This window comes from Pagrus major, chromosome 9, assembly GCF_040436345.1.
Source record: "Pagrus major chromosome 9, Pma_NU_1.0".
NCBI classification, from domain to species: domain Eukaryota; kingdom Metazoa; phylum Chordata; class Actinopteri; order Spariformes; family Sparidae; genus Pagrus; species Pagrus major.
In genome coordinates this window covers 30,709,987-30,734,188 of record NC_133223.1, presented here as the reverse complement: position 1 = coordinate 30,734,188, position 24,202 = coordinate 30,709,987, and the positions used below count along the sequence as shown (strand labels likewise).

The following is a 24,202-nucleotide window of genomic DNA, read 5'->3' as shown; positions in this document are numbered from 1 at the left end:
CTGATTGTCCAAAGCATTATATAGATTAACATGCAGTTTGATGAGCAAGATACATCTGCATTGTGTTGAGGGGAATTGTTCTGTTAACAAACAAATCTATGCAAACATATTTTGGCGGCAGAAATAATCTTATCTGGATTGTTTTGAGGCAAACTTCAGTGTTTTGGAATAAAATTTGGTTACCAGGCAACTTTGATTGGCTGCGTGATTGTGGTCAGGTTGAAACAGGATATCACGGACTGCTCATGTGAAAGGAGGAAAATGTTCCCATCAGTTTGATAATCTAAAAGTACAATCTAAATTCTTTCTTGACCTTTTTACTCCCTAATGTTGCCACAGCATCAGCCCCAAATCAAGTACCGGTCATACTGTAATTACTTCTACTTCTGACATATTTGTTTAACTACATATCCAGACACAACATTTCCAAACCAGTAGTTATGTATCTGAAACAGTGATGTGTGTGTGACATGTCAACAAGTTCTCTGTGATGTTGTATCAAAGCTGTGTGCTGTCAGACAGATGTGTTGAGGATGACATGTAGTTTCTGTGGTGTTGGTGTTTGACTCTCAGAGCTCCAGATTAAGTGATGACAGCCGGCTGTCTCGTGCCTCCAGATCAGACCTGCAGCCGGTGGGTGGCTCTGCTCTGCACACTTGTTTGATTTCTCATACCGCTAACAGCCTGTGGTGTCACTTCTGTCTAAAGCTGTGTTAATTAACAAAATGAGTTGTAACTCCAGCTGCTTGGGACCTGTGAAAGTCTGGGATGTTTTTATTGAAATAACCTTTTTTACTGAGGCATGAAAATGTTTATCTAATCAAGCTGAAAGAACACAACAAGGTGCATGGACGAGTCACAGTGGAGCCAGTGTGTGACATGTGACATGGCATTTTGGCTATTTTGCCTTGTTGTTATGTGTATTCAAAACAAGTTGCAGTCAAGAGATGGATGTGCATGATTGGGGTTTTCCTGCGAAGCAGCTGTTGGACAGCATGGGTCCAAAACCAGAATTATGAAGGCTTGGCTTTAGTTTCAAATACAAGGTACAAAAGAGACAAAACACTGTCACCAAGTACCAGATGAATTGGTTTGTGCATGTGTGTGTGATCCTCACTCGCTGCTGTTTACTTGTGTAGTATGAATACATTGCTAACAGGTGCAAGTTACACACAGATTAAAAGTTATGTTTCTGAACTTCCTGTCCCTTTCCCTCATTCCCACACTCCTTCTCGATACTCTCGCTTCCTTCTTCCCTTTCCTCATTTCAGGCCTCTTATGCTTCCTCTGACCTGTACAACCTCAACGGTCTGTCCTCTTCCAGAAACACTGGTTCAGCTTTCAATGGTTACCAGGTCTGTATACAGACAAATGTTACCTGACCCTACAGCTCTCTGTGGAGAGAGACAATTGAAAAGAGAATTGCTCATGCTTTCACAACCTGTTCCATCTGCAGCCTTGTAAACCTCATTCTTACCCCCGACTTCATCCTGTGTTGCAGTTCTACGGGTCACTCAGTCAGATCACCAAGCAGATGTATCGTAGGGTTGGTTCCAGTCATTTCCAGCTTATCTTTTATCCACTCTAATCTCCACGCAGTGATAAATGACACCTATTATTCTGTCACAACAGCTTTCTAAAGAGCACCTGATACTGACCTTGTTTGTCTTAGAGGCAAAGTTTGATCAAAAATAAAACTTCTGTCATTAACGACTTACCCTCGAGCTGCTGGGCCGAGCAGATAATGGCTGAATTCTTATTTTTGGGTGAACTGTTCCTTTTAAGAGCAAAAATATGTGATTATTACATCAAGGGCTTCCAGTTAAATGCTTTCTCACCGTTTAAAGTCACTGTACAGTTCTGAACACCTTTCACCTTTCAGTAGAAAAGCATGGAGTAAAAACATTATCTGTTCCTACTTCTGAAGTGTGAGCATACTGCTACTATTTACACTGTGTGTGTGTGTCTGTGTGTGTGCAGAGCTCCTTATATGAAGACAGTCTCCACAGTGCGTCACGGCGAGTCGTTAGTTCGGCTTCTCAAGTAAGATTTTCTGTGACCTGTGGTTTTGTTGGTTTGACTCACCTGAGATGTGACCTGGTCATGTGTGGAAAGTGTTTTCTGCTCCTGGATTGTTAACTGTGGACTGATCACACTAACAGTGACTGAGAAGACTGAGTGGACTGTGTGAAGTTTGTTTTTGTTTTCTTCGTACATAAACGATGCTGCTGCATGGGATGTATTTGGATTTTAACTTGATTTAATTCAATTTAAGTCTAATTCAAAACAAAGTGTAAGTTTTGGATTCAGCAGGGTGTCTGCAAGTACTTAAAAAAATCTTAAAATGTCTTTATTTAGAGGAGAATCTGAAATTATCGGTTATCTCTTCAGTACCAGCCATTAGAAGCAGGTAATTATTGATTATAAGCATCAGCTGAACAAAAATACATGTATACCATCCTGACACCACATATATTATATATAATTATGTCATATACTTTTATTATACTTCAGTGCTTGAATAAAAAAAAGATGATTTGTCTCAGAATCAGTCCCGAATTTGGATAAAATTATCTTTAAATAGCACTGTAATCATTTAAAATTTAAATGTATATAAAAATAAAGAATATAGTCAGACTCTCCTCAGGAGAAGAATCACACAGCTGTTTGATAGTCGATATTGTGAAAAATACTGCGTATGATGGAAGATATCGTGATATTCGTCGATAATATCGGATATCGGCCCAAGCCTGGATTGTGATTTTGTTATCTCCAGCATGTGTTTGCTACTCTAAGTGTGAGTATGTGCACGTTAGTCAGTGTTTGCCTCCACGTGCAGACAGAAACATGACGGTGTGTTTTCTCCGCAGCCTTTAGAGTACACTAGTTATCGCAGCTCCGGTTCCAGAGCCTCCTCCAGGGCCAGTTCAGCCCGCGCCAGCCCAGTGGTGAGCCTTCACTCCCCAGACTTCCTGCTACTAATCCCAGGGTTTAAATCACATTCGACCTCTTGTATATGGTGCTCTCTAACTTAACCGCCATCATGCACTTACACTACAGTGTTTGGTTTATGAATCACTGTTTGACATTAGAGGAATTTGGAAGTGAGCAAACATTGTTAATATAAGCAGGTATTTCCTGGTGGACCTGTACAACACAGTCGTTACAGGATGTCACTGTACTGTTTTGTTATAAGTGAGCCATGAATTGGAGCCCACTCCCTGAAAGTCACTCAGGTTATGAAAGTCACATTTACGCTTGAAATGTAACGATGAAAGTCCTCTGAGTGTGCGGTCATCAGTCCAGTTCATTGAGCCACAGTACAGTCACTGATTGGAGCCATCTGTTACAAGCCTGAAGCACCAAAGTGAGGTTTAGCTCGTCATGTATACAAAAAGCTGTTGTAAGATATTCTCTTTTGGATTTAGACATCCATTAATTTATCTGTCGTAAAACTGTATTGTTTTTAGCACTGATTTAAGGTTACATAATTAGATTTAAGAGTAAACTTGACTGATCTTTGATACCTGTTAATAATTCTCCGCTGTCTCAACTTGACTGAGTTTCTAACTGGCTGGTGTTTCTTAGTTTTAACCTGATCTTGAGTGTTTGGCCTTTTTGCTGTTCTGTTTCGCCCCCTGGTGGTCGATGTAGGACAACTGCGGCTCTGTTGCCAGTTTTTTGAGGAGTGCGGCCAGCAGCAGTGGCCTCCCGCGGGACCTGGACGATGTTACTATTCCTGACTTTTCTGATGTGAGTCGCTCTGCACATACAGGAGGCCGAGGCTGTGATGTGAGCTGAGTTCCTGCTCGGTTTTGTTTGGTGCCTTCCTTTTCGTGCACGTCATCCCACAAGGATCACTGATTACACTGTGTTTGTGTCAGAGGTTAATTTGTGTGTTGACTATGGAGACAACCAGTTTGTCTTGTGACGAGATTGTTTTTCATGTGTGTGCTGTTTTATTGATACATGATCTGTGGTTGAATGGACGGCTGTGTCAGACTAAATTTTGGTTGGAGATTTTATTTTCTGAAGGAGTTTCGATTCCTCCCATACTTATTATCTGCATGGTGTTTCATATCAAAATAAACTTCTGCATTTTGTGAGTTTGTTCATGAGTTGAAAGCTGGTTGAAGTGCTTGGAAGTATTGTTTGGTCTTTTGCTTTGTCACGGGGTTATGTCAGGATAAATCTTCTTATAAGTGCTGAGCTGACTTCCTTCCTTCCTCCGTCAGTTGGTCCTCTTGGCCGCTACATCGTCCTCCGTTTGTTCTGACTGTCTTTTATTTGTCTCAACAGGTGGAGGACAGAGATTATCTTGAGAAGGTGAGTTAGTCAGATCAACACATGCTTATATCTACTTTGCATTAAGTACCAGTTGATGCCAAAGAGTACTAATAAACATTTCTTCCTCAGGGGTCTCGAGCAGCTTCGGCCTTAACAGCAGGAACCCTCACGTCTTTAGGCGGGTCGTCCTCGCGGAGAGGAAGTGGCGAGACGGCTATAACTGTAGATGCAGAGACGTCTATACGAGAAATCAAGGTAATGCTGAAAGAGAGGACATTTTCCTTGTCGTTTTGAGGTATCATACAAGGTTGAGCGGTCATTTTGATAAAATCATCATGAAAACAAGAATTTATGTTGCACATTACTCAGAAATCACCAAATCATCATGTGGCCCCTTGAGAATTCACAACATTATTAATGTTTGACACGTTTGGATCACAGAAAAGTTTTCTGCTGTTTTATATGACAGCAGAAACTTTTGTCTTCAGGCAGTATTCATTACTCAGTCATTTATGTACCCAGACATGCTTCATTAAACCACAAGACATCAGGGGGCACAAGTCTCGGTGTCTAGAAAAAACTAGATCGTACCGTTTTATAAGGAAAAAGAGAAAATGCAACGGACAGCACAAATGTTTCTGTGAAGTTCCGTGCTGTCATGCCATTTTCATTCTTTCTGCAAACACTTCTCGTTGCTCGCTCACCAAACTTTCTGCTTTTCTGATGCTGATGTCACGCTGCGCTACTCTGCTCACTGCTGCTGCTGCTTCACTCTTCACCAGGAGATTCACGAACTGAAGGATCAGATTCAAGATGTGGAGCTCAAGTACACGCAGAACCTAAAAGAAGCCAAGGTATCAGCCTGAGACCCTCACAGACAGAACCCCCGACTCCAGACTCACTATTTACTAATATGTTTGGCGTTTCTTACTTACTGGTTATTTTCCACTTGCTACTCAAAGTGGGTGAAGTGTGCAATAATAGGTGCAACCTGTTCACTATTATATTATCCAAATAGTTGGGATTCCTTTTGCTTGACAGATCAATAAACCAACTGATAATCTGACAACTGACAGTAATGACACTCTAGACTCAACACAAATATAATTTTGTGTCTGTTTAAGGGATTGTTTTTCTTTCATTTTCAGCTGGGCAGATGTTTTCTCACTTGTTTGTAAACTTGCAAACTAGCGATCTAACTGTCAAAGTTGCATCTGCATGTTGCTGTTCTTCATTTCAATGTGTGCGTGTTCTTCCTTAGCCTGTACTTCTTTACTTGAATGTCAACTCGGCAGGGTTTACGGTTGTGTTCTTGCATTGTCTGAATTCTCTGCCAGCTGTTCACCTGTCACTCCAAACATAAAGTTTATCTAAACTATTTGAGATGAAAGTATGACTCTGCAGCCTCAGCTGCTGAGCCCCAGCACCTGTTATATTCTTACATTCTGTATATGTGATGACATCAGGATGCATTAGCAGAAGTGGAGGAGAAGTATCGTAAGGCCATGGTGTCCAACGCCCAGCTGGACAATGAGAAGAACAACCTGATGTACCAGGTGGACACACTCAAGGACTCCCTCATGGAGCTGGAGGAGCTGCTGTCTGAGTCTCAGCGGGGATACGAGGAGAAGGTCAAGGTACGGCAGGCAGACAGAGTGATAGTCTTTAAAACTGAGAATATTATAAGCTAAGCTACATGTTATTTGTGTGACCTTAAAGTCAAGTTGTATGTTATCTAACTGTCTCTTGTTCCTCACAGGAATTCGAAAGAGAGAAACATGCCCACAGTGTGCTTCAGTTCCAGTTCAACGAAATGAAAGAGACGCTAAAACAAAGTGAAGAGCTGCTAAATGTGAGTATCTGTGTGGACTGTGTGGAACAAGGTGTCTAAATGGAGCCTCTGATGGATTACAAAGACAGATATTAAGAAAAGAGACTCAGTTTGCCAGTAAGAACGGTTGCATGTTTCATTTCACAGCTTTCTATTCTGTTCACACACTGTAGACATGCATGCATCATGTTTCTCTTTGTTCTTTCTCTCTCTTCATCTCAAACTTTATTTTCTTTTCCTGCTGTTCAGGACATCCGTCAGCTGCGTTTGAAACAGGACGGTTTTATTAGAGAAATATCTGACCTGCAGGAGACGGTGGAGTGGAAGGATAAAAAAATCGCGGTACGGCCGATGAGCCCCAGCACTTCTGTGTTTCATTATCACATTCAGCTTTTACTGACATGAATTCAGTATCTTCTTTGCATGCAATTGAATGCCAACTTTCACTTCATTTTACCTCTTGTACACGTTTCTTTCACACTCTGCCACTTCGGGGCTCCGCTCAGGCCTTAGAGCGACAGAAAGAATACACAGATGCAATCCGAATTGAGCGAGATGAGCTCAGAGAAGAGGTGGTGACCCTCAAAGACATTCTGAAGGTACTCAGTCAGGGTGTGGATTCTTATTTTAACCTGTTGTGGGAAGTTTTGGGAAGCAAAATTGAAACTCTGGATCCTGGTTTATTGAAGGTAGAAATGTCTTCAATTTGTAAATGTTTGACTTTTCCTTTGTCTAGAAACATGGAATAGTACTGGGACCTGATCTAAACATCAATGGAGACATTGGTGTGGCGGAAGTTGACGGGTCCCCCAGCGCAGACCCTGCTTCCCAACCGGCTCCGGAGTCACAAACAACCCCAACGGAGGGGAACGGCATGCTCGGTAAAACACATTATACAATAAAAACTGCTTACTGCATGGCTAAGAACTGTCTGAAGACCTTCACTCCAAAATGCTTCAGGGTCGTGATGGGACACAAAATTAATCAATAAAAATAGGAAAATTAATGCTGAGCTTTGAGATTACAAGAATGCACTGACATCTGAATATTTAGATTTTTAATGTCTAATTTTGGAGTGAAGTGTTCAGTTCCCTGGGTTGTGCTCCCATAACTGATTTGCACTGACCTGAAAGGATAAGTCTGGTGATATTCTACATTTTTTATGAGACTGAGAGTTCATCCTTTAACCTTGAAACAAACAGTGGCACAAAAATGTCACAGCAACGTCAATTTGGTAGCTGTTCCTGTAGCTGTCTGTAGAGAACTGGTTCGACATTGTATGTTTCAATCATTTGCCTCTGAGCTTATCAAATACTGTCATCAATGCTAGCATGTTTTTCTGACAGTTGCACATTGCAAATCAGTGAACGTCAAAGTCATGCGTCTGCGCTGCTGGAAACTTGCAACAAAAAGCAGTCATGGCTGAGAAGGAAATAACTACATTATGATTACATTAGAGCCATGCAGGTAGGCTTAGTAGATTTCTCCTTTAACTAAAAAAATCTAAATGAAAATGTATGCTGCACAAATATTCTCTGATTTCTCTGAAGAAAAATGTAGAGAAACACCAGCCTTATCCTTTAAACATCTTGCTTACCTGTAAAAACTGTGATTCTACTTACAAACTCGGCACACACCTCGCTTTGTCTTCACTACTCATGTTATGGCTTGTATTATGTTTCCCTTGCACCTTTTTCATCATTTCAGCTACTGGCTGTTAGTTCTGAATCTCTGCTAGCTGTGTTAGTGCAGATGATGCTGTTGTGTAAATGCTGTCAGGTCTCTACAGGGTCGATGGTATAAAGCACCTAGTTATTTTGCAAGGAACAGTTCGGATTATTATGTTCTGTAATACCTTTGGTCGGCCGGCTTCAGGCTTCTTCTCTTGTCACATTGATGTTCTGGGGATCAAGATCTTCACTTCGATGTTCCTCCTGCCTTTCTTCATCTTCATCTTCACTCTTCTTGTGCTTCTCTTGGTCATCTTGGCTCTGTGCTTCCCTTTCTGGCTACTGAATCAATCAGGTGTTCTGCCTTACCTTGACTTCTGCTGATGCATCTCCTTATCAAGATTACAGTTTTTGAAAATCATATCTTAAGTCGACATTATTTGGCCCTCTATCACCGTCTGCTCTTCATGATCTCTCAGGCAACACAGAGGAAACTCAGTTGAGAAGTAGCGGAGAGGAAGAGGTGGATCCAGAGCAACATCAAGAAATGTTTGAGGAAGCCAAAGAGAATCTCTTGAGCTCTGATACAGTCTGTGATGTTGCTGGTGTGCCCACACTGGAAACCCCTAACGAAGAACAGCCAACAGAAGAACAACAGACATGCTTAAACACAGAAGAAGACAATGTTGATGGAAGTGGCCTCAGCAAGGACTTAAACGTGGACATTAAGGACAGTTCAATCACAGAAGCCAAAGATGTAATTGTTTGTAGCGCTGGGCTTGAAGCAATAACGAGTTCTGAGGAAAATGCTCCAGAAACAGAAACGCCTGAGGGGCGAGATTTAGAAGAGACAAGTAACCCAGAGTTAAAGGAGACAGGAACCAGAAGCAGTAGTGTTGACACTCACAGTGATGACTTTAAAGAGTCATGTAACAACATTTTAGAAGAGCAAGAAAACAAAAAGGAAGCTGTTGAGGAAAGTAATTTGAGGGATGCAGAATCATGTCATCAGCAAAATGTCGCACAAGATGTTAAGAAAGAACCTATTGAGTCCGTCCCAGCGGTGTCAAACACAGAACCTGAGCAAGAGCCTGAGAACACAGAAGAGGCAGAGAACGATGAGGCGGAGGAGATATCAAGTAAATCTCAGCCTCAGGGTGCTGCTGCTTCAGGGAAAAAGAAAAGAAAGAAGAGGAGAGGCAAAAAGAAAGGAGGAGCACAAGAGGACAAGAACCAACACAAAGATGAAACGGATAAAGGAAAAGTCAAAACAGAAAAAGACATTGAAGTGGCTACAAGAGACAATGGGCAAACAACAGAACCTGCAAAACCTGACATTGATGGTGCTGTAAATGAAACCCTTGAGGAATCAAAGGTGAATCAAGTTAAAAATGAGCAGGACAGGCAAGAAATTCAGGAGCTAGATGGAGTAGAAGCAGTGAAACCCACCGAAACCTTTTCCCACAGTGAAACTCTCAAAGAATCAAGATCGGATCATGTCACAGATGACCACGACAAGGAACAAACTTTGGGCAATGTAGAAGTCGAACCTGTGACAACTCCTGAAAGCTTTTCTCACATTGAAATAAGAGTGGATCATGTTACAGATGAGCAAGACGAGGAACAAAGTTTGGAAACAGAAGCAGTAGAGGCGGTGGCACCCACTGAAACCTTTTCTTGTGTTGAGGAATCCAAAACGGATCTCAAAACAGACGTGCAAGAAAAAGAACAAAGTTCAGAAACTGAAACAGCAGAAGCAGTACAGGCAGTGACGCACGATGAAAACTTTTCTGACCTTAAAACTCTCAATGAATCCAGAACAGATCCCCAAAAGGATGAGCAAGACCAGGAACAAACTTTGGAAACGGAAACAGTAGAACCAACAGAGGCAGTAGCAGCCAATGAAGTCTTTTCTAACCTTGACACTATTAAGGAACCCAGAACAGATCCTCAAAAGGATGAGCAAGATGAGGCGCAAAATTTGGAAACGGAGGAAGTAGAAGAAGTGGAATCTAAAACAAGTTTGGTTTCAGAGGCCAACCTCAGTAGTCCTGATCTTAATGGCGACTCCAAAGGTGCAGAGAGCTCTGATGGTCTTTACAAAGTGTGTGCGTCCAGTGTAGATAACTCTCAAATGGAAACCGACATCTCAACTAATGGCGACGTCGTCCATACTGAGTCAGAAATCGTTGATAGGGCAGAGGATGAAGTTGGGTCTATTGATGAGATGAAATCTGAATGCACAATAAGCGGTAAGGTAAACACTGAAGCTGAATCACATGTTCCAATCAATGATGACGATCCCGAGGAGGCAACTGACACAGCCAAGAATGATGAGGAGGCAGAAGCAGAGACTGAACAAGAATCAGTTCCTCTCAGTCATGACGAGGATAATTCAGAGCCAAAACTAAATCAAATACAAAAAGAGGAACTTAACAGAGACTTGATGGATTCTGAAGGCTTAGCTGAGCCCGACAGCTCCTCACGTAAAGAAAAAAGTTGTGACAGTGAATCACCAACAGAAAACACTGATGAAGAGTCTGCTATCGAGCAGGACCACTGCGCTGAAGAATCAGCTGTGGCAGAAGATCCAGAACATCAAAACAGTCAAAATGATCCGAGTGAGACGCTGATTGAGCTGCACGGACCCAGCAAAGACAAGTCTGAGGATAATGGTTCTTCTCAACCCATCCTGCAGGACAGTGATGGAGAGGAGCCTGACATCTCCTCACGTCAAGAAAAAAGTTGTGACAGTGAACCACCAACGGAAAACACTGATGCATTTGAGACTGAAAAGAGTCTGGAGACTGTAGCTCAGGCCGAACAACTGGATGATGCAGAAAGCCAGACATTACAGTGTGACGATCAGATTGATGAACCACAAGCTGAAGTGTCTTCAGAGACGGAAGAGATCAAAACCGTTGATATGTTGAATACACCAAACTCTCCAAAAGAAGAGTCTGCTATCGAGCAGGACCACTGCGCTGAAGAATCAGCTGTGGCAGAAGATCCAGAACATCAAAACAGTCAAAATGATCAGAGTGAGACACTTGTTGAGCTGCATGAACCCAGCAAAGACAAGTCTGAGGATAATGGTTCTTCTCAACCCATCCTGCAGGACAGTGATGAAGAGGATGGTGAAGACGAGGAGGGGCAGTCTTTTGATTTTGATGACATGGATATTGATGCGCCTACAGCAACCAATCCCCCTAAAAGTCCAAAACAGGAAGATATTGAGGAGGGAGTTGAAGTCATGTCAGATAGTTCAGGACTGTGCCAGAGTAAAACTGAGTCAAATGAAAATACACAAGATGAGCCAGTTGCAAACAATGAAGAGAAGTGTACGGTCGATGGGGGTAACCAGGGTGATACACTAGATAAAAAGACAGATGCTGTGCCTGATGAGGAAGCCATGTCTGAGAAGGGGGAAAATGTATGTGAAAAGCAGAAAAGCACGCCTGAGGAAGAAGTAGTTGTAGCAGATGAGCCTGTAATAGAGGTAGGAAAGGTTGTAGAGTTGGGTGATGGTGCAGAGAACATTAACCAGGCATCGTCTTTGCCTGTAGAGGAAGGATTAGATGCCATTAATCAGGAGTTACAGGGTGAAGATGTGGCTTTACCAAAGAGTGCAGTGGCCAACGATAAAGAGACACCACAGACGAAGAAAGATGCGAAGAAGAACGGCAAGAAAGGCAAAGCCAAGGGCAAAGAGGAGTGTAAAATGTCTTAGCTTATAGAAGGTAGATAGTATAGATACATATCATGTGATCTGCCCTTTACTAGCATTTGCTTAGCTGTTTACGAGGGGTGTCACAATTCTCCAATCACAGACTGGATTTGATTTTCAATCCTAAGGCCACGATCCGACTCAATGGCTAAACATTTGTTGAAGCACTGACGGCTGTGTTACACTATCACATGTGGATTTGTAAAGATCAACTGATCAATGGTTTTATGCACTGAGAACTGTCATTTACATTTTGACAATCTTCTAAAGCTAGGGGTATTTTACAACAGCGTGACTTTATCCTGTTGGCTATTAGTTTAGGGTCGGACAAGTTCAAATAATTAAGATTCCAGACTTCACCGAAAATAACACCCTTCAGTGATTCAACAAGAAGCAACAAAACAAAGTTCGGTTTCTCAAATGACTCCTAAGTAAACCTTCTTCCCAAGAAAATCAATATGGAATCTCCGAAAAAGAAAATGAACCCAACATCTCCAGCGCTGTCAGACTTAGCAGTGGTAAAAGTTGGTTCACTGTCTTCGTGAAAGTGCAGCTGCAAGCTATTGGTAAGCTAGCTTTGCCGTTGTTCGTTTGTTTGCGCGCAAGTAGCCACATAGAGGAAGAAGAAAAAAGAAACGGAGAATCACAGATCGTTCTTTTGATTCTGACAAGTGAAATTGCTCATTTCGATTTTTTATGTAGAATCGTAGTCGTGACACCCCTCATGTTTACAAAGTGGTAAAACAAGTATGTGCAGACCTTTACAGCACTTTGAGTCCAATTAATATTGTATGTATGTATATTCCTCTAATTAATCCATATGAACAGTCCAAGTCCAGTTGTCACTGAGGTTATGTGTGTGAAAAAGTAATTTGTGGAGAGATGAGAATGTAAACTGTTTGGTAACAGTGGATTTTTTTACTATTGGACAATACTGCACTTGCTATATTTTGTTATTGATGCACATTAATTACGCTGCTTGTGATGACTCATGGGTGATATCGCTCTGGTATCATACAAGATTTTTTTCTTGTGACAGTTAAAGGAACTCATTCATGTATTAAGTTCATGTTTGTAGAATAAAAAAAGAAAAATGTCATTTGCTAATTCTCATTAAGAATCCAGCGAACTAGCTTTGATATGTTCCAGCTGTAAAGCTGACGGTTAAAAATGAAAAATGTGTGAAGACCCTGTTCGGTTCTCTGGGATTAATTAAGACTTTTGATGGACTTAAAACAAAGATTTGAATGAAACGAATGATAAATGTATGTTTGCATTTTGTGGCACTTGATGGAAAAGATGAATGTGGAGCGTCCACACTGAAATGCAAATAAATACCCTGCTGTTACCAGTTTGAAATGTTGATCTAAATGCATTTTTATTGATATAATGAAAAGCAACATATCATCTTCATCCTTATTATCATATCTTATACTAGAGTAATGTGTGGTCAGTGCGAGTGTGTTCCTACCAGCTGTGTGCTCCTGCGTTGACCCTCTCCTCCACAGTTTTGCATGCTAACCTCCCCCCTCACGCTCCATCACTCTCCCACGGATGCCTGCTCTGTTGCATGCACCAACCTCCCACCCTGACCCAGCCCCCCTCCCACCATCTCCTTGGCTCCTCCCACCCCTGGTATGTCAACTTCATTTTTCTCTTTAAAAGATGGAGTTTTCGATTATTGTTGTGGGAAATGTTGATGAACTGTGGCCTCGTGGTGCATGACGTTCCATTTGAATTAGTCATTGGAGACGTTATTGTTGTCTTCTCAATCGTGTGCTTTATCTTCTCAGAGATCCGCCTGAGGAAACTGGTGGATGAGCGTGAGAAGATGATCGAGCAGGTGAGTCAGTGATGTTGTTGTTGGTAGTCTCACAGTGAATATTTAAAGGTAAATAAGAAGCAAAGTGGCAAGTTAAGAGAGAGTATAAATTTTACTTCTCACAGACAGACTACAGCATATTACAGCAAAGGCAGACTGTCGCAAGGCACTTTTCCATTTGTGGACATTTATTTGTCCCATTTCAGAAAACGTTTGTACCTACAGAGTAATTATTAACTTTATGTGGTCTAAATGTTTAGTCTGACTGCTGTAATTGTCTTTAAAAGCAGTAAAGGGAAAAAACGATATCCTATATTTTAATTACTGTCAGCAAATCCCATAAAAAGACCAAAACCAACAATTTATTGATCCTTTTAACAGCAGATGTGTGACTCGGGTCATTTGGTCCAAGTCTCAAGCAACTCCCAAGTCGTTTTTCCTGGCCAAGTTGAGTCCTTAGTTTGGGCAAGTCAAGTCCCACGTCATGTCACTTATCCCCCCTAAGATACTGGATTTTTACTTATAGTGTCCGGTCTTTATAAAGAGTATTCTTCTCAATCAAAACAGTGAAATTATTGTCAGCCAGACTAAATAAAAACTATTAAACAAAGCAGCTGTTTGAGAAAATGACTTAAGTCTTCAGTAGGGACCAGTGTGTCTCAGACAGTGTCAAGAGATGGAAAAACACATCGTTGGATTTGTTGGCAATAAGAGAAATATAACGTAATGTATTTTCCTTTAAAGACAATTACAAAATGTTCTGACTTGAAAGTTTATTATAGAATTTAAGTGGCCAAATCCTTAGTGGAGACCTTGTAAATGTCAGCCGTCATATTGAGTGTTGACTTTTATCATGTGGTGTGTTTTGGCTCCATCTACAGGTGAAGAAGCTAAAGGCTCAGCTGGAACAGAAGACTCAGAAGAATGGCACTGAGAACAACTTGAGCCCAGATGGTGAAATCCTTGAAAACGGCACCGATCCAAACATCATAGAACTGCAGAGTGGGTTTCCATGTGCATGAAAACAGACAAGAAGCTGCTTTTTTCTACTTTTTTCAACTAATGTTTGCCTTTTCTAAATCTTTCCAGGAGACTCGAACAGACAAATAAGTGACTTGAAGTTCAAACTTGTGAAGGCGGAACAAGAAGTCACTGCTCTGGAACAAAACGTAAGCTGACAAGAGTAATTATTTCATAAAGTAGCTAAAAATATGACAATATCCTCACTTAAGAGGTCTATTTCTTTTATTTTTGGTTTCCAGGTGACCAGACTTGAAGGTCAGGTGGCGCGATACAAGTCTGCATCAGAGAACGCAGAGAAGGTGGAGGACGAGCTGAAGGCGGAGAAACGGAAAATGCAGAGAGAGGTAAAGTTTCTCACACAGCAAAAATAACAATTTCAACATTTTAACAGGTTTTTTACAGCAACATATTCTCTCTTCTTTTGATTCGATAGTTGCGATCAGCACTGGACAAGGTCGACGAACTCGAGTCAAACAACAGCCACCTTTCTAAGAGACTGGAGAAGATGAAGTCAAGTCGTGGCATGGCACAGACTCCATAGGAACTCCACCACATATCAACTCCCACCCTCTTTATCCAGAACTGGCTGATCACTTGGAAAAGAGTCTTCCTGCATTTATGGGTTTCTCTTCCATCTGCCTGATAGCAACCGTAAGAAAAAGAACAAAAAAAGAAGAAGCTTAGTTATGATATCCACTGAAGCAACGTGCCATTTCTGTTTATTTTCTGTATGATGAGAAATCTTCGTAGCGTCGTGCACACACCCAGACAGTTCATGAAGTGAGGGGATGTTCGTGCACCTCGTAACTTTGGTTGAACCTCTGCACTGCTGAAGGAGGGAATGGGCCACATGGAGGGGACTGAAGTAAATGTTGCACTGCTGCCTCTCATCCAGACTCCAGATATTCACCCGCCTTGCTCACACGGAGGACAGAGAAACTAAAGAAACGGTCCCAGTGTCCACGGCCCAAGACTGTTAACCCTCATCGCTGAGATGACAGGAGTGCTTTGTGTGTGTGTCGTGAATGAAAGAGCAAAATGAAGTGTATTTTCTGACCTTTTTTCCTCATTTGCATCCAAAGCCAAACTATTTTTAGAAATGTAAATGTTTGGGTGTGTTTGTCACTTGTGGTAAACCTGAAGTTTTTACGGAGCGCCCCCAACAAAACATCATCATCACAGTCAAAAAAGAAGTCGTCAGCTTTCAGTCGTAGTTCCTTCAGCTCGATCCGCAGCCTGTAACCGTCCTTCTACTAAGACCCCGTCACCACTCCGAGCTTCTCTCTGCTTCACTGGTCGGCTCTGGTGCACACACACACTTTTATTTGCTGAGACTTAACTGAAGAAATGTGACGACGGGGACTCAAAGCGGTGTTAGCAGGAGATACTGAACACACTGGGGAGATGCTGCTGCTTCACTGTTTACAAAGCTTTAACATGTTTGTAAGGAAACATAAAGAACTGTCATCTTTGTGCAATAAAAGTTCAAACCATATTGGTATCTGCACACGTGCAGTTTAGTCCTGGACTCATCAGTCTGTGGCCTCCAGATGTTTTAATTGTTTCTCCACATAACATGCTTTATTTATTTAGTCTCTAGATGTTTGTCTGTTTCAATCATCAGGGCTGTGATGGAGGCAGATTATAATGGACTTTTAAAACAGTTGGATAGGTTGGTTAGATTGTTGTGTCAATATCTGAAGTGTTTTTCACATTTCTTTAATCTTTCAGTCAGTCTGCAGTATAAAGCTGCCACATGACAAAAATATTTACACGACTGTAGTCAAGTGTTTTAAAGGAAAACTGCAAACTACTGTGTATTTGCCATTTTCTGAGACATTAAGGTTCATCTCTCATCTGGAAATCAACCCAATGTTGGTGTTTTATTATTATTTTTTTAAGTTTAAGACGAGTTTATCCAAAGACACTCTGTTAGTATCACATTCAACTTCCAAGCTGAGATTCAGATGAACAAAACAAAGCAGAAGGGCATACAGGTGTTTAATCAGTCACTTCTCTGGACACTCATCCAGGTTTGGTGAACTGACTTGTGGGTAACGTACTGTCAGAGTCCTCCTGTGTATTTGAGCTTGTCCTCTTCTGGATGCGCTGTATCATACGTCGTCCATAAAAGTCCCGATAGTCTGCTGGGAGTTCGTCCAGAGTGTGTAGCGCTCTCTCCAGCGCCTGAAGAGCTCGAGTCGCAGCCACAGGGTCTTTGTTACCGTACGGGTCTTTTTTGTCGTAGCTGTCTGCAGGTAGATGCCTCCAGAACACATTCACACCCACACCAAACTGCAGAGCCACGGTGTTGTGGAACCACAGAGCTGAGGAGGACACGGACACACAAGTATGGAAAGACTCAGTTAAGATTATTGTGTTTCATCAGTGATCATATTAAGCTTCCATTAGGATTTGTGTGCTACAGTGTCCAGAGGTGGTTTGAGAAGAAACAACATGACAGTATGATGAAATATCTGTAGGTGGATCACAGGAAGATGTGGTTAATCTACATGTTTTCGTCTCACCGGGGATAAAAAGCAGATCTCCAGGCTCCAGCACACACTCGTATCTCTTTGCCTTCACAAAGTCAGGAAACCGTTTCAGGTCCGGGGAGTCGATGTCCACGACCTCTGATTTATCACCTGATGGGTTGAATTTACATTCACAGAGAATATTATTGCATGCAAATAAAAAACAAATCAGTCAATAACAGAGTTTGATATGAAAGTGAACGTGGCTGATCGAGTACTTTTTTGAGGATTCAAACAAACAAGCAGCCACTCACCTGACAGGTAGAGGTGCAATGCATCCTGGGGGCTGTAGAGAACAACTCTCTTCGTCCCCGTCACCTGAGCCAGCAGGTTATCCATCACCTGAAGGAATGAAGACGAGGGAGAGCTTATAAATCCAACTGCAAACAACTTAAAGGAACAGGAACAAAAACTTAAAGGAACAGTTCACCCAAAAATGAAAATTCAGTCCCCATCTACTTCAGTTGTTTAGCAGAATTCTGCAACTCTGTTTTGCTGTGAAGTTCCAGAAACGTTTTGTGGACAACGAAACTTCACCTGACTTTCCATCAGCATGAGAGTAGATAATGACTGATTTTTCATATTTTGGTGAACCGTTCCTTTAATTTTAATTGATTAATTTAACTTTAATGTATTTTATTTTGATGATGTAAAAACAAACAAAACAAATAAATCAAGTCAAAGTGAAAATGAAATAAAACAGTAAACCGATACAACAAATTCAATAGAAATTGTTTCTACAAGAGAATCTATAAAACATTTATTTATCACTTCTGAAAAAGAAAATGACACTATCTTTTATCTTCATGACTCTAAAGCTGCTCCTCACACAAACTGTAAAGATTTCAAATTAAAAGATTAAAAACTTTAGCAAATTATCCTCCAAACAAAATCTACTTGAGACTCATGTTAGTTCATAATGAAGGAGAAACTACAGCAGTGCTGGTGCAGGTGTGAGGTCAGTGTGGGGACCTGGGACAGGTGACAAATACAAAGAAAATCTTAAGCAGTAAACAGAGAAACTAAATGCAGAACACTGACGTCATAGTGCGTCCACAGCTGCAGACCACAGGAGCTGATGCGAAACACACTGGAGAAAAACTGATCCGCTGTGAAGAACTGTGGGATGTGAAACTCCTCGGCCAGGTCTGGGAACTGTTTGCTCAGATCAGCAGGTTCCTGTCAGAGAGACAAATAGGCTGGTGAAGAGCCTCTGCAGAGTCAGACTGGAGACCTTTTCCTTCACATTTTTATCTTTTTACCTTTCTCACGTCCTCGCCAAGTGATCGAAGATAATAACTCTCATCCTAAAATAAGACAAGGACTATGTGTCATTAAGAGATAAACACTGGTAAAAAAGTACATACCATGTCCTTGTTTTAAGATCTTTACCTCACAGAGGAAGAAGTCAGAGTGTTTCTTTTCAGATGCCCTTTTCACAAATTCATTGAAAGGCAGAGTCCTGTGGATAAAGAGGTGAGGCTGACAACTCTGCAGAGACAGAGTATTGTTTAGTGTGTGTGTTTGTGTGTTTGTGAAAGAGAGAGCTCACTTGTACACAAAGTTTTTATGTAGAAAGTCCATCTGCGGCACAGTGGATACGTGGATCTTCACCTCCTTGTCGCCACCTTTCTGTCCAAGATATTCAACCGTCCACTTCTGCAGGCAGGGACCGAGAGAGACGCCTCTGAGCACGGCCGGTCTGCGCTGCAAAATAATCAGCAGGATTCAGTTGGAGAGACTTTTTAATAAAGGAAACCATGATACTATATCATAATTCACATTTACATCACTTAAAGGAAGATCATTAGATTCAGTTTACACATCTGAAGAGCAGTGCTCAGACTGTCAGAACAGCTGTACAATGTCAGCTGCAAACTGAGGACATACAGTTTAAAAGATGTGGCAATTTAGTGGGGATAGTCTAATGACTCATGGAGACTTGAAGTCAGCGTATCTCGAGGGTTTTCTTTACCATTTTAAGGTTTAGACGCAGCACCCAAACTGTTTCGGGCATCACCAAAGCCAAATTAGTGTAAAATCAATGTGGAGAGCACTGAGAGCATGGATGACAGATCTGATGGTTGTGGTTCGTCCCCAGCGGACTTCTTTAGCAAGATTTTTGGGTGTTGATTGTGTATAATCTGCTCTAGCTTTTCCAACCTTTACTTCACAGATATAGTAGTAATAATAATGGTCTAAAGTGATGTGAAATGTGCACATTTTTTAACTGAAAAACATAAAAATTTCCAGATTTGTGCATCTAAGCCTTCCACAAACCAGATAAAAACAGTTAGTTGCTTTGACTTTGATCCTCCAGGTCCCCAAACTTCAACCTGAAATACTAAAATAGTGGAGTACACCTTCAAGACACTAAACTAAGTTGGTGAATTCAGCATGGAAATCAATTTAACAGCACATCAAATTGAATGGTTGTTCTGCCTAACAGTTAATGCAACACAGAGGAGAGCAGCAGTCAGCATTAAGCAGCAAATTGTATTTAATGTTCAGTTTAGTCCTTAAAACGGACAGTTTAATCAAACTAACAGGTTAACGCTTTAAGATATTAAGTTTACAGAGATCTTAAACAGAGAGAAGCAGGAAATCCTCACATTAACATCAGCTGCTTAAAATGTCAAATTACAGGCAGCAGTCTGGTGCTGTTGGTGCTGTGGTGACCTGTACCTGCAAACATGGAGACCAACACGTGTTGCCAGGTAACCAGGTAATCTTACCTGTGGATAAATGTCGCGCAGAAACACTTCCTTGTCCACTCCTGTGAATATCGGCACAGCTGCTTTTTCCTGAAGCTCCATTTAACATGATTTACTTCAGATATTCACCTGCAACAGAAGTAAACAGCTCGGACTGTTCCGGGTGTCACATTGTAAGTGCTCCGTGTAGAAACGAAAAATCACGAAGTGAAAGTCGACTGTAAAAAAAAAAACAATGCGGATGATAAATTCATTAAAACTATCATAAAGTTTAATACTAAAAGAAATATCATATATTTACTATTTTTGTTGAATTATTACCTGTATTTTTAATATTCGCTATTTGTTCCTCACCGGACGATACAAGCACACGGACAAGAGGACTTCCGAGGGAGCAAAGATGGCGCTGCCCATGTTAAGAGGTTGTTGTCGAGTGCCATCAACATTTAGCTTCACTCGCTTGTTTTTAAGTGACGGTATCGTCCTGAACCGGTCCAATAAAGCGCGGCTACCGTCTTCATGTCGTGCCGCTGTGGCAGCAGCGGTCCGCCCGTACAGCTCCGACCCGGGCGGGCAGAAGCAGCACATCAAAACGAGGGTACTCGGCATCCCGAACCCGTTCATGGTGTTCCGCACCAAAATATACTTCTTTCTGATCAGAGCCTACTTCGACAAGGAGTTCAGCATTGAAGAGTTCACGGAGGGAGCGAAGCAGGTGTGTACATACCTGAGAAACACGTAGGGGGTGTTGTTAGCTAGCTATGACTTCAGCTACAAATGCAGACGTCATTTATTTATTTATACTGTGTTGTTTCTGTTTGGTTGTTGACAGTGATGGAAGAGTACTTATGTATATGTATATATGTATATATGTTGTACTCCGTTACCAGTAAACGCCCAGCCTTTAAAATGTTACACAAGTAAGTAATTATAATCAGAAAAAAATGTGGCACTACTTTACACTGTGTGTGTGTCATTATTATTACATATGCTTTAATGTAAAAGTAGGATTTTACTGTTGTAGTTTGTGTGGGTGGAGCTCATGTATGATGACTAATGATTGTTTTCATTATGGATTAGGGGTGGACCGATGTGGCTTTTTCAGGGCCGATACCGATTATTAGAAATCGAGGAGATGATGACGATGATAACGATATTTGGCCTAAAAATATTCATTTGCAGTAAAAAATAAAAATCTTTGTGTCAAAATTTCAAACAACCAGTGATGAAATAAACCTAAGTACGATTTTGAAGTACTTTACTTGAGTATTTCCATTTTCTGCTACTTTAAACTTTCATACATTTAGTTACTAGTTACTTGGCAGACTCAGATTATTCAGCGTTTATAGGCTATTAATGGTGACGTGTTACCAATCAGATATTGTTGTGGACGGACGTTGTGTGTGAGGATGTTGCATCAGAGCCAAAGGAGCACATTTTTATATTAGTTTATTCTATCTGCAATCTGACAGAAAAATCGCAGAATAAGCTGAATATCAGCCCCGATAATCAGTCTACACTTATTACAGATTAATCTGCTAAATTTCTTTACTGTAATAAAAGTTCTAAAAATAGAGATGAATGCTGTCACAGTTACTCAGAACCTTCATAACACTTGTTGTGTCCAACCAACAAACCAAACAAGACAAAAAGAAGAAAAAATACTTTAAAGAAATAAATCAATCAAATGATTATAAGCAAAAGCAGAAAATCCTCACATCTGTGAAGCTGGAACCATGAAATGTTTTAGATAAGAATGACTGAAATTATTGATGAAACAGTTGCTAATTAGTTTTTTTTAATTTTTATTGATTGACTAATCATTTCAACTGTACTTGTATAAACTGCTGCGTAGTTTATATATAATTTAACATCATATTTTATAAACACTTCAGATGTTTTATATGTAAAAATCTTAATTTGAAAGCAACAAGTAACTCCATGTGTCAAAATATTTGTAGTGGAGTAGAAAGTACAATATTTTCCCTCTTAAAATTGAAATAAAAAAGACTAAAACTAAAACTCAAATAAAGTCCAAGAAACTCAGATTTGTACTTGAGTAAATGTACTTAGTTACATCCCACCACTGGTTGCTGAGGATGCTTTGTTCCCTCTTGCAGGCCTTCTCTCATGTGTCCGGACTGTTGTCACAGTGTAAGTTTGAAGCTTTGGAAGGACTCGTGGCTGAAGACGTGAGTACGGGAACCCAGAATGTCCATTACTCCACACAACATACTGATTCTATACAATATCCATTTCTAGGTTGTCCCAAAAGTCTTTTTGTGGAACAAACCAATAACTGAAAAGATTAATTGATCATACACATCAGAATCTAATACATTTGTACATCAACTAATTAAGAAATCGATTAACCATATTGATAGTAAACTTAAAATAGCATCACCGGGACGTTTTTGAATCAAAGGATAAACTTGTGGTATTTTAAAAAAAATGTGTGTTTAACAGGTGTAACCTCAACATTTATCTAATGTTCACCTCCTTGCAGTTGATTGCAAAGCTGGAGGAAAAGTGCAACCTGATGCCGTCGAGCCACAAGGAAGCTCTCTCTGCAGACGTAGACGAGATCATGTACACAACAACAGGAGACGTGGGAATCTACTATGACGATAACGGTCAGCATCACCTGTTCACCTCCCAAGATATTTAAGATTAAGCCTGCTGATTTCATCCTGTTTGTCCTTATTGTTCTATTTTTATCAACAATGGGTTGATCCTACTAAGTATTATGTCTATTTTAAGCCTGATAAATCTTCGTCCTCTGTGTCGAGCTCTATTGTTGTCCATGAACACACACTCTAGTCTATTTGAGTTAATCCCACATGCTGTACACTGTCCAACTGCTGTAAATACACACTAGAGCACCAAACGTGGATTGATCCGCTGCTGAAAATAGTCCCCAACAAATACTGTATTTACTCCTTTTTTATAAGCATTTGCTGAGTGTTACAATGCCTTGCTGTTTTGGGTGTCTGGATAAAAGTGAAAGCACATATTATTGAGCAGTTTGTTAAAGAACCCTTTTCCAAGACAGACATGTAATATGTTACAGAATAGAGCGAGCGTGTGTATCTGCAGCTTTAATAAGTGTCTCATTGTGTATCATTTTTCCAGGGAGAAAGTTTGTCAGTATTCTGATGCGTTTCTGGTATCTGACGAGCGCACGTCTTCCTGAAGGTGGCTTGAAGGGAACCCGCGTCTTCCAGGTGTCCTTCGGTTCAGAGCAAAAACCAGAAACTAAGACGCTGCTAGCTGCAAACTATGAGTGAGTACATAATTCTTAAAGTGTAATAACTTGTGCGTATAAAATATTTCACATCTTTTTTTCTGATCTTTCTTTTTGGCTTTTCTTCCAGATTCCAAAGGGAGTTTACTCAGGGAGTGGCTCCAGACTGGACCATTACGAGGATAGAGCACTCCAGGCTTTTGGATTAAGGTGCCGTTGATTTGAGGCAGTTGTTCCCGTGGAAACTAGTCAAGACTCAAAATTCTCCTCCGTATTTTCTTTGATTAAAATGAAGAAAATTGTCTCAAGATGATCCACAGAGGGAAACCAAGATGCATCTCCTCACTGGGAAGTCAGAGAAAAATACCAAGACACACTTGGATTCATCTACTAGTCACTGTAGAAAAGACACATGAGCCGAAACACACATTCTCACAGAACTGTCTGCAGTATGTCTTTGTTTGCTTTTATTTTGCTAATCATTGCTGATATTCCCCCATAATTCAGTGATCAAAGTTGACCAGGTTTGTGAACTCTTGCAGTTTTGTACATTCAGGAATGGGGCCTCAACAATCAAAACATTTATATTAATTTATAGCCTTATTTCAATGATAGTAACATCATATGGTTTCCTACATGTGATTTTATTTGCCACCTGTTCTTTCAAATTCTCCCATCTTGTTTTCTACGTTTGAAAGGACTGATTATTGTCTGACACTGACTGTGTGGTAAGACGATGCTGCAATTCAATGTGACAGATTTGTTTCCAGACAAACGTTTTTAACACAAAATCTGTTGCAGGTATCTGACCGGGAAGTACATGTTGTATATGTACTGTTTGTGTGAACATGTGTTTGCAAAGGCTAGGCAGCTTGATGCAGCTGCAGCAGACCTGTGAATGTTTATTAAAGAACTGAAAAATCATGTGCCATTGATTTCCTGGAATATTTTCTAGTAGACAGACCACTGGATTGGCTTCAACCCCTGGTGACATGGGTATATTTTTTTTCATGTACACCTAGACAGGAGGATTGCACAGACAATGGGACTTTATTTTACTCTTTGGCAGCACAATTATTCTAAATATATATGCAATATGGCCAAGTGCGAATCGCAAATGCTGCGATTTTTGGTAAAAGGTAAATAATATAATACACAAAATAAAATTTGTGATGCTAAATTTATCATTCCCATTAGTGGTTTTTGTTTTCATATCAAGCAGCCCTATTTTACAAAGGCGTACTAAAAACATAGAAACATTAATTCAGATTAGGCTCGGGCCATTTAAAAACATAACAATAGCAGAAGCAGCTATAATTAGCATTTCCTAAGATATAATATATACATATA

At 40.7% G+C, this 24,202-nt stretch overlaps 3 protein-coding genes across 8 annotated transcripts in view; 2 read left to right on the top strand and 1 right to left on the bottom strand.

Moving 5' to 3' along the window:
- The window catches only part of lrrfip1a (leucine rich repeat (in FLII) interacting protein 1a), a 46,482-nt gene extending 30,627 nt beyond the window's left edge, over nt 1–15,855 (top strand). For 2 of the 5 annotated variants that reach the window (XM_073473630.1, XM_073473631.1), the window contains 9 exons: nt 4,300–4,326; nt 4,417–4,542; nt 5,070–5,141; nt 5,754–5,924; nt 6,047–6,139; nt 6,368–6,460; nt 6,625–6,717; nt 6,855–6,999; nt 8,268–12,874. In XM_073473630.1, the coding sequence (XP_073329731.1) occupies nt 4,300–4,326; nt 4,417–4,542; nt 5,070–5,141; nt 5,754–5,924; nt 6,047–6,139; nt 6,368–6,460; nt 6,625–6,717; nt 6,855–6,999; nt 8,268–11,518 (4,071 nt within the window). In that variant the 3' untranslated portion in view covers nt 11,519–12,874. Of the gene's footprint in view, nt 1–4,299; nt 4,327–4,416; nt 4,543–5,069; nt 5,142–5,753; nt 5,925–6,046; nt 6,140–6,367; nt 6,461–6,624; nt 6,718–6,854; nt 7,000–8,267; nt 12,875–13,308; nt 13,359–14,218; nt 14,340–14,426; nt 14,507–14,599; nt 14,705–14,793 lie in introns of those variants that run through there. The other 3 variants (XM_073473634.1, XM_073473632.1, XM_073473633.1) reach the window with 3 other exon arrangements.
- Nucleotides 15,856–16,063: 208 nt separating this feature from the next.
- Nucleotides 16,064–19,757, bottom strand: tyw5 (tRNA-yW synthesizing protein 5). 2 transcript variants are annotated; one of them, XM_073473636.1, is made up of 8 exons: nt 19,630–19,757; nt 18,447–18,601; nt 18,287–18,356; nt 18,157–18,201; nt 17,936–18,073; nt 17,149–17,236; nt 16,889–17,005; nt 16,064–16,687 (listed from the first exon to the last, which is right to left on the bottom strand). In XM_073473636.1, exons 1-8 carry the CDS (start codon nt 19,708–19,710, stop codon nt 16,386–16,388), a joined length of 996 nt encoding a protein of 331 aa, XP_073329737.1. In that variant the 5' UTR covers nt 19,711–19,757; the 3' UTR covers nt 16,064–16,385. The 2 variants fall into 2 exon arrangements, with proteins under 2 accessions (XP_073329737.1, XP_073329738.1); XM_073473637.1 differs by lacking the exon at nt 19,630–19,757 and adding an exon at nt 19,507–19,579 and having other exon boundaries at nt 18,447–18,596.
- A 251-nt stretch (nt 19,758–20,008) lies between these two features.
- maip1 (matrix AAA peptidase interacting protein 1) lies at nt 20,009–23,776 on the top strand. Its single transcript, XM_073473643.1, has 5 exons — nt 20,009–20,323; nt 21,729–21,800; nt 22,115–22,241; nt 22,741–22,891; nt 22,983–23,776. The coding sequence occupies exons 1-5, from the start codon at nt 20,009–20,011 to the stop codon at nt 23,059–23,061; spliced, it is 744 nt and encodes a 247-aa protein (XP_073329744.1). The 3' UTR covers nt 23,062–23,776.
- The last annotated feature ends 426 nt before the right edge of the window (nt 23,777–24,202 follow it).

Bases quoted from the DNA above. Each gene is read 5' to 3' on its own strand.
- tyw5 (XM_073473636.1), bottom strand. From the start codon at position 19,710: ATGGAGCTTCAGGAAAAAGCAGCTGTGCCGATATTCACAGGAGTGGAC. The intron at 18,602-19,629 runs GTAAGATTACCT...ATTATTTTGCAG, and splicing joins TGCGCGACATTTATCCACAG to CGCAGACCGGCCGTGCTCAG. The intron at 18,074-18,156 runs GTAAAAAGATAA...TCTCTCTGACAG, and splicing joins TTGGCGAGGACGTGAGAAAG to GAACCTGCTGATCTGAGCAA.
- maip1 (XM_073473643.1), top strand. From the start codon at position 20,009: ATGGCGCTGCCCATGTTAAGAGGTTGTTGTCGAGTGCCATCAACATTT. The intron at 20,324-21,728 runs GTGTGTACATAC...TCCCTCTTGCAG, and splicing joins TCACGGAGGGAGCGAAGCAG to GCCTTCTCTCATGTGTCCGG. The intron at 22,892-22,982 runs GTGAGTACATAA...CTTTTCTTCCAG, and splicing joins CTGCTAGCTGCAAACTATGA to ATTCCAAAGGGAGTTTACTC.